Raw genomic sequence first — 16,337 nt, 5'->3', positions numbered from 1 at the left:
TTAATAAAATACAACTTTGCATATAGTATAGAACTTCAAAAACTGGCAGTTATCAAACCAGAATGTGTATCATAGAGTCTTGTCATCTTCAGTGTAGTTGCCTATACTCTCAGACTTGATACTATCAATCATTTCTGTTTTGAATAAAATCTTCTTTGCCTCATTTCTGTTATGCTCTTTTTTTGCCATCAGTTGTCTGCTCGTTTACTTCATTCTGTTTTCTGCTTCATTTATTGAGGCTTCTCTGCCACTCTTGGAATCCTAGTACTTTTCTCTCTCTCTCTAGAATGCCCTGCAGTATTCTCTGTAGTGATGGGTTGGTGGTTGCAAATTTCCCAATTTCCTCTTTGTCTTGGAAGTATCTTATTTATCCATTAATTTCTAGAGACAGTTTAGCAGGGTATATCAATCTGAGATGGAGATTATTTTCTTTCAGGGCTTGGAATATTTCACTCCACGCTCTTCTTGACTTGATGGTTTGTGTCGAGAACTCGGCCGTTATTCTGATAGGCCTTCCTTTATAGATTATCTGTTTCTTGTCTCTAACAGATTTTAATATTCTGTTCTTATATTGAATTTCTGGGATCACGATTATTTTATGCCTGGGTATAACTCTGTTTTGTCTATAGGTGGCTGTACTTCTGTATGCTTCATTTATTAGTGTATCATTTCCTTTTCCTATGTTTGTGAAATTTTCCTTAATTATTTCTGTTAATAACCTGTGTAGTTACTTTGTTTGTACCCCAGCTTCTTCCTTCATATCCTTTATTCTCAAGTTATAGATCCTTTTGTCATCTTCTAGCCTTTGTACTGTTACTGCTTGTTTCCTTGTTATTTTTGAAAAGTTTTCCCTTTAATACTCCCACATTGCAAAACTGTCCTCCAGTTTGGATAATCTATCCTTAGTTTATTTCAAGTTGATTTGCCATCTTTCCATAGAGTTTTTACTTTCTTCATGATCTCTTCGGATCTGCCTCATGTATTCTGTACTTTTTTACATTCTTCATCAAATGGTTCTCTCCTTTGTTTGAGTCCCTCCCTTTTTCCATTTGTGTCTGCTTTAGGGGTGCTTAGGATCTCTTTTATTAATCTTCTTATACCTTTATTTGACTAAATATTTCATTTTTGAACTCGCCTATGATTACAGAATATATTTGTTTATGTCCACTGGTACTGTGTCAGATATTGCATGTTTGCTGTTCCCATTCTCCTTTGTGTTTACCTGTCCCAGGACCATGTTCTCAGGGTTGGAACCTGGGACTTTTTGTTGTTGCTTCCTCTGCTCATCTTTTTTGTTCTTCCAGGAGGCCTTAGTTTCTTTCTTTGTTTGTTACAATTCTTCTGAAGTGTGATGGCTAGCTGACCCTTCGCTTTGCCTAGTGCTAGTGAGTTTCAGACAGGGACAACATATGCTGGCCCCTCCCCTCTATATCATTTAAGTGCTGTGGCCTGTGCCATATTACATTGTGACATCTACCTTCCAGGTGGCAGTGGCTGGAGCACAGCAGCAGTGGCAGTGGTGGCACACATTGTGTCACTTCCCCTCTGGGTACTCAGCAGCAGCAGCAGGGGCAGGGGTAGGGGCAGCCAATGTGTACCAATTCACTCCCAGGCCCACAGCAAGAGGTCTTGCTGGTGGCCCGGAGGTGACAGAGGCAGTGGCTGGAGTGCAATAGAGTGGAGATCAGTCAAGTTTCTTTGGTGTGCACTATATTTCCTTACGCCACCGCACTTCTTGTTCAGTGAAGCTGCTGTGTTCTGCACTGTCAGTCAAACTTCTCTTTATAGGACTTTTTGTTATTTAAAGACTGTAAGATATGGAAATGTGATTGGTCAAGACATGATTAATAATAGAGATTTCAGCAAGCAAGAGAGAGGATTAAAGTGCTTTCCAGGGGGATATTTCAGTTGAATTAAATTTTGAAATTAAGTGGGTTTTGACAGAATGACAAGAGCACGGGACACATTACAAGCAGGGAAGATTAAGGCCTAAAGTATAGAAAGATGGTTAAGAATCTTTAGATAGATATTCAAGCAAAAGGAGGTATGAGTACTTTGAATACATTTTCAGTTGCATACTTTTATTAAAGTGACTAGCTGACTCTAAATACAAAATATAAGCACATAAGCAAACAAAAGGTAAAAATCCACATAGGTGAGGAATCAAAAGAGCAGTGTAGCAATGAGCAGTGAAACACAGCATCTCTGAGACTCAGAATCATGAGCCCAGGAAACAACAATCAAATCAAGAGAAATAAACAACTGGATTACTGAGAATTAAGAAGGATCTAGGGGAAAAAGAAGAAGGTACAGAAAAGTTGGAAAAATGACTCACAATGCAGAGAAAAGAAGGAACCAATCTGGAAGCTTGCCTTGGTTTCAGAAAGAACTCTTTTTCACAGACACAAAGTAAGCTACAAGGACCTGCACCTGCACGGAGAAACGCTACACTTAGGGCAGTGACACCGGCCAGAGGAGAGAGGAGCCCACAGTGCTTGGGATCTTTGAAAGCAGCATAGCAGGCCACTGCTGGAGAGGCTTCTGCTGTCAGTGAGTGTTTGATCAAGTCCCATTTAAGGAAGGGCTTGAGAAATGAAGAGTGAGATTCAGAAAAAAGCCAAAACACCGTCACTTCTGGGTCCCTGGGGCCACCCCCTCCCACAGTGCCTGAGAGCAACAGCCACAGAAGATAGCTGTCCATAGAGAATGGGCTAGACATTTATCCCTGAAAAGTTTAAACTCAAGCTGAACAGGAAATGGGCCCTGCTGTTCATGCTGAGAAGCCAGCTTACCTTATCTTCAGAAATGGCTGGCTCTGAAAGCACTGGTATTGCCTCTAGCCGTTTTTTTTAACCTCTCCCTGCTGGATACTATGCAGTACAGGTTAGAGGTCTGATTGCCTTCCATCTACCAAGATAAGAAACTGTATGCCTTGGCTTGGACAGTTGATACAACCTGGAGTCAATGGACAGAGAGGCATCTGGAGGAGGGGCACCTTATAAACCAACAGAGCATAAAGGTAGGTGAAGAAAACTGTGACCTGCTGGATTCCAAAATTGTGGGTCACGAAGTGAAACCATTCACTCAAAGCACCTTTATCCCATTTTTGGACTCATTATTTTTGCTGTCCCGTCTTTACCAGTTTTTTTTGGAGGGGGGGGGTTATGGAATTTTTCTTTCTCTTTTTTTCTTTGCTTCTTTTTCTTTCTAACATTTTCCTTTTAACATTCTGGTCTTTATTTCCTCAGGTTCACTCTTTTTTTCCTTTATCTTCTTTTGGTTGTTTGTTCTTTTCCAACACTTTGAGCTAATTCTCTTATTATCTTTTAAAGTCTTAGTAGGATCCTTTTCCTCACCTTTTTCTTCTCCTTCTCATCTTTATTCCTGAAGTTTTCAAACTCTCATCTTGCATTCTCCATTTTACCACCCATCTATCTTACCAATATGGTAAGTTTAATAACTTGGTTAACCCTTAGATAGTTAGCTGCATATTATTGTTGTTGAAATTTTGTCTGTTGTGGGTAAAAATATAATTGTTGCTTTTAGTAGATGTTTACTGTATGTATGTAGCCAATCCAAGTACTAAATAATAACCAAGCCAAATTTTAACTAGCTTCAGTGGGATGGTCATAGAATGTGATCATCACGTATTTCAAAAATACTCTAATGAAAAATAAAAATCAAACTAAGAAGACATCAAAGAACTCAAGCGTTGAAATATTTGAAGTAGTCAAGTAGCCCCGTAATCGAATATTAACTTGGTTGAAATATATAGGCTATTGTTGCACGCAAGTTGTAAGGTATATAATTATGCTAAGAGAAATAAGTGAAACACAGAAAGTCGAAAGTTAAATTTTGCACCATCTAACATCAGTTATTAAAAATTGAAATATATAGGTAGAGGACAAAAGTAGAGGACAAAAGAGTGGCTATTTAGGGGGAGGGTGGAAAGAGGTAGGTTAAAGGAATTAAAGTAGCACCTATCAAGTTTGAAGCAGTCTAAATAACTAGTGTACAATATGAAGAATATAGGTAGCAACATTTTCCTGAATTTGATACTAAATTTTGTGTTCCAGCTGTTTTTCATACAAGAGCAAGTAGGGTAATAAGGCAAAGTGATTGATCTTTAAATTTTCTGCACAGTAGCAGTCAATGTTTTGCAGCAACCTGCTCAGTAACTCTGTATGTCCCTCGTGACATCGTGTCATACACTGTATACATATCATTATTTATTAAAAGCTATAAAACAACACAGAAGAACAAATACAGAAATTTACATTAATTTTAAAAAATCAAAAAAATGAAAATCATATTTTATTTTTTTAAATTTTATTTAAAGAGAAAAAAAACCAGAAAAAGTGTACAAGAAATATAGAATCTGAAAGGTAAAAAATCACTACTTAATAGATTACATATATTCATCTTAGATATAGTTGTTCAAGTTACTAAATTAAAGCATACAAAGAGGACAAACAGTGACATTACAAACAGTTCTGTTCAATGATCAAAAAAACCTCAGTAATATGGTTATCTATCTTGTACACTTAAATATACATGCAGTTATATACTTTAGGGCAATTTCTTTTCCTTTCCTTTTTACAATAACAATTACACATATTGGGTTGTACTACTCGCACATTTCTTATAACTGTTTTTGAAAAGAATAAAACCAAATGTGACATAACAAAACAGAGTCATTCAAATCAAAAGGATGGACATAGTACATGATGTAAAAACAGAATTCAAGGTGATCAACAAAGGTTATCATAATGCCTCTTGCTATCTTAAAAAGAATTGCCTATATCATCATTTATAATAAAATTGAACAAAACTGTACAGAACAAAACCAATAAAACTGAAACAATGGAGACATTATTGTACCTCAAAAGAATATAATAGTCAAACCTGAATGGGCATCATAGTGAATCTTATTGTCTTCAAAGTAGTTGCCTATACCCTCAAACTTGATACTATCAAGCAAAACAGAATAGAGTAAAATCAGTCAAAACAAGATGATGAGAGAAATACAGGGCTTCAAATCATTTTAATAAGATGTCAAAGTGGTTACTATAATATATCCTGCTACTTTTAAGTTCGTTTTTCTCTTAACTAAAGAAATACAAATAGAAATAAATAAAAAATAAAAAAGGAGATTGAGATAAAAGAGGAAATAACAACACAACAGCTCAGGTCAGAACATAACAACTTAAGCAACATAGTGTATCAACACAAGATATCCTGAAATAACAGTAGTTACCATGGTGTCTCTTTCCTTGGAATATGTGAGTATAACTTCATACACTGCTGCATCAAACATATCAAGACAATGTAAAACCATTCAAGAGAATGACAGTATTACAGGGTATATAGAGCCAACTAAAAGAAAATGAACAATGGTTTCTATATTATCTACTTGTCTATAAAAGTTTTGTTTGTACTATCACAAATAAGAAAATCTATTAATATGCATGTTAAGACCCATGGAGACAGAAGAACAAAAGCTTGATGGGATGTCAAAACAAGATGATATTAAATCAGCACTAGCTATTATGATGTCTTCTTTTCTTCAAAACAGCTGCTAATAGCATCACAGATAATAAAATCAAACAACCCAGAATAAAATAATTCCAGTTAATGAATGAAAATATAATAAGGCTTAAAGCAATAAAATGGGGAATCGAGATTATCACATACTTTTACATATTCTTACCATTTCTTATACTAGGGAAGCTATTTGGCATTTATAAATGTGGGTTGGATTTCTTTCACTTATGAGTATTATCTCAAGCTGCACACATTTATTTATAAATATCTCAATGTGATCATTCTTTATAGCTGAGTAGTACTCCATTGTATAGAAATACCACAACTTTTTTATCCATTCATGTTGATGGACACTTAGGTTGTTTCCAAGATGTGGCTATTATACATTGTGCTGCTACAAACATGGGTGCACATATATCACCGTGGTATGATGCTTTCAGTTCTTCTCAGAATATGCTTAGAAGTGGAATAGCTGGAACAAATGGGACTGCCAATCCTAGGTTTTGAGACATCTCCAGACTGACTTCCACAGTGGCTGCACCAGTCTACATTTCCACCAACAGGGCAGAGGAGTTGCTTTTTGCCACAGCCTCTTCAGCATTTGTTGTTGCTAGTTTTCTTGGTCCTGGACATCCTTTCTGGAGTGAAATGGAATCTCAGTGTGGTTTTAATTTGCATTTCTCTAATGACCAATGGTGGTGAACATTTTTCCATGTATTTATTTAACATTTGTATTTCTTCCTCTGTGAACTGTATATTTATCTCAGATGCCCATTTTTGCAATAGGTATTTGAATCTTGGGGATCAGATATTTAATTATCTATATGTTCTGGCTAGAGGTCCTTTGTCTGAGGGAACATTCACTAATGGTCCCCAGACCATTTTCCCCCAATTTGTGGGTTCCCTTTACACTATGCAGGAGATTTCTTTTAACATGCAAAACTGTTCAAAAGGACATGATTCCAGTTATTTATTCTGGGAAGTATTTTTCATGCAGTTTGGTTCTTGTTCATGAATTCTCTACTTGCCCCTATGTCTTCAAGATTTCAACCTACTTTGTCTTCCAACAGATTTAGTGTTTCTGTTTTAATATTTAGAACTTTGATCCATTTAGACTTAGTTTAGTTCACAATAATACGCATGGTTCTACTTTTACTTTTCAGCATAGGTGGAACCAGTTTTTGCAGCACCATTTATTGAAAAGACTATCTTTCTTCCACTCAATGATTTTAAGTTTTTATCAAAGATAAAGTGGCTGAATTGTATGCAGTTTTAGTTGTATCATCTTATCTATATAACTGATCTTCAGCTCTGTTTTGATTCAAGTATCATTTTGATTTTACTACAGTTGCTTTGTAGTATAACTTCAAGTCAGGGATTGTGATGCTTCCTGCCTTGCCTTTGTTGTTTAGAACTGTATTTGCTATTCTACGTTTCTTCATGTTCCAGATGAATTTTAGCAGTGATTTCTCTAGATATCTGATGTATGTTGTTGGTATTTTCATCAGGATTGCATTGAATCTATATAACAGTTTTGGGAGAATGGCCATTTTCACAGTATTTATTCTTCCTATCCATGAGCAAGGATGTCTTTCCACTTTGTGAGATGGTCTTCAATTTCTCTTTCAGTGTATCATAATTCTCCTTGTAAAGGTCTTTCACTTCTTTCATTAGAGTATTTCCTAAATAGTTCATTTTTTTGGTTACTAGTGTGAAAGGTGTGGTTTCTCTTATTTGTCTCACTGTGACCTTGTTGTTAGTGTGTAGGAATGTTACTGATTTTTGAGTATGGATTTTGTCTTCAACTACATTGCTGAACTTATTTATTATATCTAAGAGTCTTTCAATGGAGTTTAGGGGGTCTTCTATGTAGAGTATCGTGTCATTTACAAATAATGATAATTTAGATTCTTCTTTTCATATCTTTACCATATTTATTTGTCTCTCTTGTCCCATTGCTTTGGCCAGTATTACCCGTACTATATTAAATAGGAGTGGTGATAAGGGAAATCCTTGTGTTGTGCTTGATTTTAAAGTAAAGGCCTTCAAATTTTGGCCATTTAGTATGGTACTGGTTGTTCGTTTTTCTTGGGGGCCTTTATTATATTAAGGTAAAGAGCATCTATTCCAATTTTCTGTAAGGTTCTTATCATAAATGAATGTTTGACATTATCAAAAGCTTTTCTGCATCTATGAAAATAGTCATGTGATTCTTACTTTTGGTTTTATTGATATGTTGGGTTCCATTTATTGATTAATGTATGTTAAACCATTCTTGTATGCCTGGGATGAATCCCAGTTGGTCATGGTGTATAATCTTCTTGGTGATTTTTCTGCATCCTATTTGCCAATATTTTATTGAGGATTTTTGCATCTGTGTTCGATAGGGAGATTTGTCTCTAGTTCTCTTTATTAGTTGGGTCTTTCTCAGGTTCTGGGTCTAGAGCAATATTTGTCCAGGAATGACTTAGGAAGGATTGCTTCCCTTTCAATTTCACTGAAGAGTTTGAGGAATGTTGCATTTCAAACTCTTCTTGGCACTTTTGTAGAATGCTGCAGTGAATCCATTTGGGCCTGGGCTCTGCTTTATAGGTAGGGACTTAATTACATTTTCAATTTCATTAATAGAGATTGGGCTGCTCAGCAGTTTTACATCTTCTTGACCTAGCTTTGTGACTTCACATGTTTCTAGGAATCTCTGTTTCTTCTGTGTTATCAAACCTTTGAGAGTAGAGGTTTTCAAAAAGTGTTGATGATCTTCTGTATTTCTACAGATTCTGTAGTGATTTAACCTTATTCATTTCTTATTGCATGAATTTGAGCTTTTTCTTCCCTTTTTAAAATAAGGTTGGCTGGGGCTTAACAACTATATTTATTCTTTCAAAGAATCAAATCTTTGATTCACTGATTCTTTGGATTGTTTCTTAGTCTCTATTGCATTAATTTCTGCTCTGATTTTTATAATTTCCTCTCTTCTTTTGACCTTGGTCTTGACTTGCTTTTCTTTGTGTAGGTGTTTGATGTGTAATATGAGGTTGTTTATTTGTATTCATTCTGTTTTCCTAATATGACAACTGTTTCTGATGTGGAATAGAAGTTCTAATACTACCAAGTCTTCTGCATCAGTTTCAATACTGTCATATTTCACCACAAAATAATTTGTTTTGAAACTCCTTGAAACAGAATAGTATTAATCTTGCATTTAAAGATTTCCCTGGACAATATTATGTTTTTTGTTTCTCTGGAAGAATAGAAAATCATGGAGGAATTCTACTTAAGCCAGTGCACATTTTTTTCACATTAAATTGTAATGCAACACATAAATAATTGGCCAGACAAGATTTTTTAAAACATAAAGGAAATAGAGTAGTTCACATTGGGTTTTTTGACATAAATGATTTAGTATAAATAAAAATATGTGAAACAGACATATTTCACTTTGGAAAATACTACAATCATAAAAGCTAGGTAACAAATATTGAAATGTCTGGGTATAACTGGTTTGATTAACACCATGTTGCCAAACCACACAGGAGATGAACGATGACCTTGACCACTACCCCAAAACCTACCAAATCTTTTCTAAGGAGCCCAAGAACTGTCAAGAATTCCTTGATAAACCAGATGATATCAACTGGAAACAACATTTGCAGATCCAAAGTAAGGAAAGTGGGGTGTGTGCTGGAGACTAGGGTAGGGTCACCTCCCATCCTGATCACCTTCCCTCAAACTTTCACTTCCTCCTAGTGCTTGGTCCTTCTATTTGGTCACCCACACTGAAAGGTGTGGGATTTAAATGCTGCAGGTAGGGTTCAGATGCCAGGAACTCTGGATAAGGGACTTTCTCCTTAGCTGAGGATTCATGAAATTCACATGGGCCCTCAGGCTCCCTGGATGTGAGAACAGAGCTCTCCCTTAGGCCTCTCATTCGTGGAGTAGTAACAGCAACTCCTTGCTCCACAGGACTCCTTAGGGCCATGAAGTCCAGCTGCTGGGGCTATGATCCTGCTCTCCCTAGTAACACCAAAAGCTGCTTCCTGGTTCAGCCTCTTTGTAAGCACTTGTAACCAAGCAACTTAACTGTTCTTCTGTGTCTTCATTTGTAAAAATGAGGATAGTAAAAATGCAAACCCTACAACATAGTGTCTGTAGAAAGAAAAAAATGAAGTCGTATTTGACGAGTGCCTTAATAGATATGTACAAAGCTAAATTTTCAATATCACTCTTCCTTTGCACAGTAACTGAAAGATTTTTTAGGATTGTTTATTTTACATAAGAGAAAGCATGCTCAGAGAGTGACCTGAACACACTCCTAGTAAGTGGCAATGATAGGAGCCAGATTCTCTTCTACTAAAGCATGCTTCATTTGATTATCCTTGCTTCTGCCCCTCTAAGTGCACAGTCAAGCTTGAATGAGGTGATACAAAGTGTTGCGGCTGCTAAATTGGTCAAGGTCAAGAAAACACAGTGCATCCTTTATATGATGCCAATGACAGTAAAGAAACTGGTGCCTTCCCTGTTGGGTACACAGCATTTAAAATCTGAGAGTCCCAGGATTGTGTGAGTTTGACTGTAGAAGCTTTTCCCAGCATGCTGACATCTTTAATGAAAGTGGTTTACCAGCTTCATGGGCCACAGTCTTTTCTGCTGACTTACAAGTGATTTCTAGGGTGGACTTCCAGAGCACCATTTGGGTTCTGTGCTTCACCTGTTGGGAGCCATCAAGGCCTCTCAGCACTTTGAATGAAACCGAATTCCTTCTCCAGGTGCAGCATGACCTGCAGCTTCCCAGCAGCATCTCTGGACTTTCCTCTGCCACTCAGTCCCACATGCTGACTCACACAGGGATGTGGGAACTGTGCTTACTGTTTGCCTGCCTACAGAGCCCTTTCCTGTTATCTTCATGCATTTCTTCCTTTTTATGAGCCTCACGAGTATCCTAAAGTTTCTCTAGGCATAGGCACAGAGAATAAGTTCTCCAACAAAGAAAATAATGGAAACAACTTTTGCAAATCCAAAGTAAGGAAAGTGGAGTGTGTGCTGGCGACTAGGGTAGGGTCACCTCCCATCCTGAGCACCTTCCCTCAAACTTTCACTTACTCCTAGTGCTTGTTCCTTCTGTCTGGTCACCCACATTGAAAGGTGTGGGATTTAAATGCTGCAGGTGTCCTCTCTCATTTTGTTCAAGTGTAGGAAGGGATAGAGCTGAAAAATGATGTGTGTGTTTGCCTTGCAGATGCTGAATGCTTGTGCATCAGAGCAACAGGAGACCTTCGTTCACTTAGTGAAATGTGTCACTGCACAGACCGGAGGAGCAGAGTCACTTAGAGCCCCATTAGCACCCCTGGTTCTGTCCATGAGACCATCCAGGTAGAAGACGTTCCAAGTCCTGCCATGGCAGGTTCTGAAGATGAAGGGACTGGTACCCCATAGCTGATGAATGGCATAACTGTGGTTTGAAAATGAAAAGCCAGGCAGAGGGTTCCCGTGGAGCCCCTGGAAGACAATGACAGCATGGTGGGAACCCTTACTTCTTGGTATTCTATTACAGGTGCTGCCTGGGCTCCAAAGCATTGACTTTCGACTTCAGACTCCCCCTGTATGCAGCACAATGGCTGAGGACCCGTGGATGCTAATCTTCATGATTCCAACGGCTGGCTTTGCTGCTCACTGGCTTTGCCTTGTTGTTCTGACTCATGTTCTTTTGAGATACTGTTCTCATCTGTACAATGGGGCTGATATCTTCTGCCTTACTTCTAAGCAGCTTCACAGCCAAACTGAAAAATATCTGAAGCTTAGCCAATTTCACCTTGTAATCTCATGAAACAAGTTGCTGTGATTCATCTATAAAATTAATTTGATTGCTATATCTTAGATATACGGAATGATCACATCAAGCTAAAGATTTCCTACCTGTGTGTTTGTGTCTTGATTCCTATTTGTTTTTCCTTCCCTTCAGCCCTTCTTCCACTCCTTCTCTATGAAGCTTTATTTTATCATTCTTTTCTCATTTTTTCTTTTCTTTTCCATCCCCTCCTCTGCCAGGTTCCCTTTTATTTTGAAACATTTCTTCCTATTTCACAGTGCCTATTCTATACTTTGGTCATTAATTATTATTTCATTGTCCTATGTTGGAGAAAAAATGGGATATTTATACATGTGTGACTGATTCAATTCACTTCAATATGGTCTCATGTTGCATCCATTTACTTACAAATGGCTCAGATTTATCCTTCTTTGTGGAAGAGTAATATTGCATTGGATTAAAAAAAAACATACTTTTTTTGTTTGTTTGTTTCTGGAAGGCTGAAAAAATTAGACATAATTTGCCCTTTAGAATTCCATAAAATTGGGTTAAAAATATTAACTGCTTTAAAGGTTACAAGGAAACAAACAAGAAAAGAGCAAGAAATTTCAAACTGCCTAGCAGTAACGTGGAATGAATATGTTGTATTTAGTCAGTAATAAGAGTAGTAATTGTGCTGTGGATGACAGAAATGAATTTCTTTAGCTGGGATATTGGCACAGTTCCATACACCAGCAATACTTAAGGAGCTGGTCCATGTACCATAATTTTAAAAATTAGGGAAACAAGGAACTTAATGATTTTCATACCTTATATGATTATAATACTGAGATTTAGAAAGCACTTTTACATTTCAATAAGGGATTTGCACTGGAGGAAGCAGGGCTTCGACGGTATAAGTGGCAGGATGTGGCTTTGCTGCTCTCAGTGCTATTCATTCTTTATTCAATAAAAGTCAATTGACCCAAGTCTTCTTGTTCTGTTAGACCTAATATGTACTAAGCCAGCATATTTAGTTTATTTGTGGCATATGGATTCTTGATGCTAATGGAGACAGTGTAATAAAGATGCTATATTAAAATTTTTCAGAGATGCTTCCATTTACAAAAATTTTCATGACATCCAATATCTTCCAAATGAATGAAAGGGCAGACTCTATATACCAATAAAAGGGGCTTTTAAAAATATCTGTAGATCGCCAAGAATCTGGTTTGGAGAGCATGGATTATTTACTTATGTCCAGAAAGGTCCACAGATTCTTATTCTGCCTCTGTAGCTAAGCCAAAGTTCTAACTGGATAGAAGGAAGACATGATGTTTGGGTTTGAATCTGAAGCATCTTTCAAAGGCTGTTTTGCTGAAGGCTTCCTTTTGGGAAAGTAACAACTTTTAGGTGATGGGTTGTAGTTGGAGAAGATTAGGTTCTTGGGGGTGGGGATATGGGAACACCAGCCCCTCCTTTTCCTCTCTTTCTCTCTTTGCTTCCTAGTTGCCATGGCATGAACAAATTTACTTTGCTACATACTTTGCCATGACCTGCTGCTTGGGCATGGGTTAAAAAAGTGGGACGTGGTGGCACATACCTATAAATCCAGCATTTTTTAATTACTCCACTATGCTTCCCAGTGTTATTTGCAATGTCTTCTGAGCTTCAGCTAATGAGACACACTACAGGAAAACTAGATGATAGGAGAAGAGAAGCAGCCACTTAATCTCTTTCTTCCTGTTCTGCCCTAGGCTGTGAGTCCTCATGTCACTTTCTTCCTCAGTAGCTGTAACTTCCACTGGACCTCACTGGTCACATTGCATTGCTCCATGCTCTTCTGCACCAATCAGCCTCCTCTGAGGTTCATGTTCCACCTGGTAGACAGGGCCTGTGGACCATAACAGCAGCAGGTCCTCTCATTGGTTCTTTAGCTATGGATATGGAAATTGTTTTGTGCTTTTGGTTCACTGTGCTCTGGGTGCTGTAACCATAGCTTTTTTAAAGTCATTTTTCTGTTTACGGGCATTTGGTTTGTTTCCAAGATTACAAACTGTACTGCTATAGTCATGGGTGCACATATATCACTGTGGTATGATGTTTTCAATTCTTCTGAAGATACAATGGGAAGAGATGGTTCGAATGGGGTCTCTAATTCTACTATTTTAAGGCATGTTCACACTGATTTCCACAGTGTTTGCACCTGTCTACACACCCACCAAGGGTGCAGAAGAGTTCCTTTTTCCCCACAGCCCCAGTGCCTCCAGCATTTGTTATTGCTTGATGTTTCTATAATAGCCATTCTTTCTGGGGTGAGATGGAATCACAGTGTTGATTAATTTACATGTCTAGAATGGCCCATGATCTTGAACATGTTTTCATATATTTATTTGCTATTTATTTCATCCTCTGAAAAATGTGTATTTAACTCAGATGCCCATTTTTGGATAGCATCTTTAAATTTGAAGATATAATATTTTTTAATTCTGTATGTGTTTTAGATATCAGTCCCTTGTCTGAGGGACAATTGGCTAGGGTACTTTCCCTTTCCATGGGCTGTCTTTTCACTCTCTTGATGATTTCTTTTGCTGTGCCAAAGCTTTAGGACAGGACGAGATCTCTGTTGCCCATAATTTATATTATTTTCCATGTGGGCAGGCTTTTGTTTATGAAATGTTTGCCTCCACCTCTTTCTTTACGAGACCTACCTATTGTCCCTTCCAACAGTTTAGTGTTTTTATTTGCTTCTTACATCTTTGATACATTTTGATTTCATTTAGTGAATGGAGAGAAATATGGTCTAGTTTTCATGTTTGGCATGAGGGAATCCAGTTTTTCTGGCACCATTTATTAAAGAGGCTTTGTTTTACTGAGAGTTTTTGAAACTTTTGTCAAAGACAAGATAGATCAATCCTAAGCAACAAAGTCAAGGTAGAGGGCATCTCATACTCCGACTTGGAATTATACCACAAATCTACTGTGATAATAATACTTAGTTTTAATGGAGTTTTTCTTGTATGTGTGAGTCTGGGTGCTTGGTATGCCTGTATGCAACAGATCTTATTTTTTCTGTCCCTTCACAGAAAGGCAATTATTATCCTTATTTTAGACCACAAGAAATGGAGGTAGAGAGATATAAGCTACCTGTCCAAAAGCACAAAGTTATTGAGATTATGATTGCTGAGTTTTTCTCATTACCTGTATTCCTACTTGTTCTCAATTTGCTTCCTGGGGGAAACAATGATTTTGATATTATATTCTGTTCTTTTTCCTTTTTCTCAGCAGCAATCAAGAGATGTTTAAACTCTCATTGCTGGATGTAGCACACGCTGCCTTAGTGAATAAGTTCTGGGGTTTTGGTGGTAATGAGAGGAGCCAGAGATTCATCGAGCGCTGTATCCGGACCTTCCCCACCTTCTGTCTGCTGGGGCCTGAGAAGACTCCTGTGACCTGGGTCCTGATGGACTATACCGGAGAGCTGCGAGTGGGAGCCACTGTGCCCGAGTACCATGGCTTGGGCCTTGGATCTTATCTTTCACACATCCAGATTCAGACTCTAGAAAATGGCTTCCCCTTGTATTGCCATACTGCCAAAGACAACAAAGCTGTACACAAAATAAGTCTCAAGCTGAATTATGTCACTGTGCCCTGTGACTGGAACCAGTGGAACTGCATGCCTCTGAGCAGCTGTCTCTCAACACAAGAAAGTGTTGGAGGGCTGTGATGTGGCTTGAGTAGGCATGGAATAAGTCACAAGCAGCAGGGAAGGGTGGGTATTGTTTTAGCTCTATGGAAACACTGCCAATGTTCCATGGGATGTTTTGTTCTTGAAGCCACATTACTTTCCTGGCCAAGGATTCCTGGCACTGGCTGCACCTTTCTGAAGTCACCAAAGTTTTCTGAAGTGGCCAAAGTCTGTGTCCCATGTTCTGTATTTCTGGATCCTATTGCCTCCATTAGTCTCCTAGGGGCTGCCTCAATTCTTTTCCAGGACCTCCTGACTCATATATCTTATTGTCAAGATGTGGTGTCTTTTCATCCTTGAGTAGCATATAATTTGTTTTTCTCTGATCTCTTTATTCAGTGGGCCAAGTGTCCTGCCAGTTCTGTAAGTATTACAAAGTGATTATTCTACTAGAAGACCTTTGATTTGTATTCTGGCTTCATAAGCATGTTAATCTATGAAAATATGGCAGTGAAACTTATCATACATGTAAACTAATATGCACTAATAAAAATGAGAAGAAATCATGTTAAATACTTCACAATTATATGATTGTGGGTGTATATGACCAAGGAGAAATGTATTGTGCATACTTAATGCCCACAGCATGAGGTTGTGAAATAAATGGTAATAGCAAAATGGTTACTATAACAATGCAAATTAACTGGTATATGATTTCCCATAACTACACATTTTTTTCAAGCCCACAATGGCTGAAAATCTCATTTTGTATAAATGACAGTTTCAACAATTTACAAATTAGATCGCTAGAGCTTTTCATTCTATGTAACAGCTGTTTGTATCCTCTGATTTCCATCTCTGTCCTTTCTCACCTCCATTCTCCTCTCTGAGTAAACCACACTTTAGTTCTCTGTCTCTATATCTTTGAATCCTTTGATGATTCCATATATTGGGATCATATGATTTTTCTCTCTTTGGATAGTTCCACTCATTATAATATCTTCTGTGATGGAGCATTTTATACAAGTTGACACGAGTCATTAAAACCACTTCTCCGTGGTTTCTTTCCCCCTTATTAAAAAGTATATTTGCTACTTCAAAGCTAACAATACACAATGCACTACAGTTACTCTCCCACAATCTTGCCTTTAAGTTTTGTAGCATTGCTTTTACTGGATTTTTTTCTTTGCAATAATGCTGCCAAATAAGAAAATGTCATGCAGTTGTATGTATGCATAGTGATTGTGGTGTAGTGTCCAATTGATGAGCTTTAGACTTGATTTGAGGGTTAGGAGGACACACTTCTGGATCTGCCTGGGA

General features: G+C 37.7%; 1 protein-coding gene across 1 annotated transcript in view; it reads left to right on the top strand.

The window, feature by feature from the left end:
* LOC134471118 (glycine N-phenylacetyltransferase-like) overlaps positions 1–15,056 on the top strand; it is a 33,556-nt gene extending 18,500 nt beyond the window's left edge. Inside the window, exons 3-5 of the mRNA XM_063229088.1 lie at positions 9,074–9,220; positions 9,940–10,104; positions 14,618–15,056. Of these exons, the coding sequence (XP_063085158.1) occupies positions 9,074–9,220; positions 9,940–10,104; positions 14,618–15,056 (751 nt within the window). The remainder of the gene's footprint in view (positions 1–9,073; positions 9,221–9,939; positions 10,105–14,617) is intronic.
* Positions 15,057–16,337: the final 1,281 nt, after the last annotated feature.

This window comes from Cavia porcellus, unplaced genomic scaffold (genome assembly GCF_034190915.1).
Source record: "Cavia porcellus strain 051 isolate PalLab524CR breed Dunkin Hartley unplaced genomic scaffold, mCavPor4.1 scaffold_17, whole genome shotgun sequence".
In the NCBI taxonomy this organism is placed as follows: domain Eukaryota; kingdom Metazoa; phylum Chordata; class Mammalia; order Rodentia; family Caviidae; genus Cavia; species Cavia porcellus.
The sequence above is the reverse complement of the archived record's forward strand: the minus strand, read 5'-3'. Positions and strand labels throughout refer to the sequence as shown.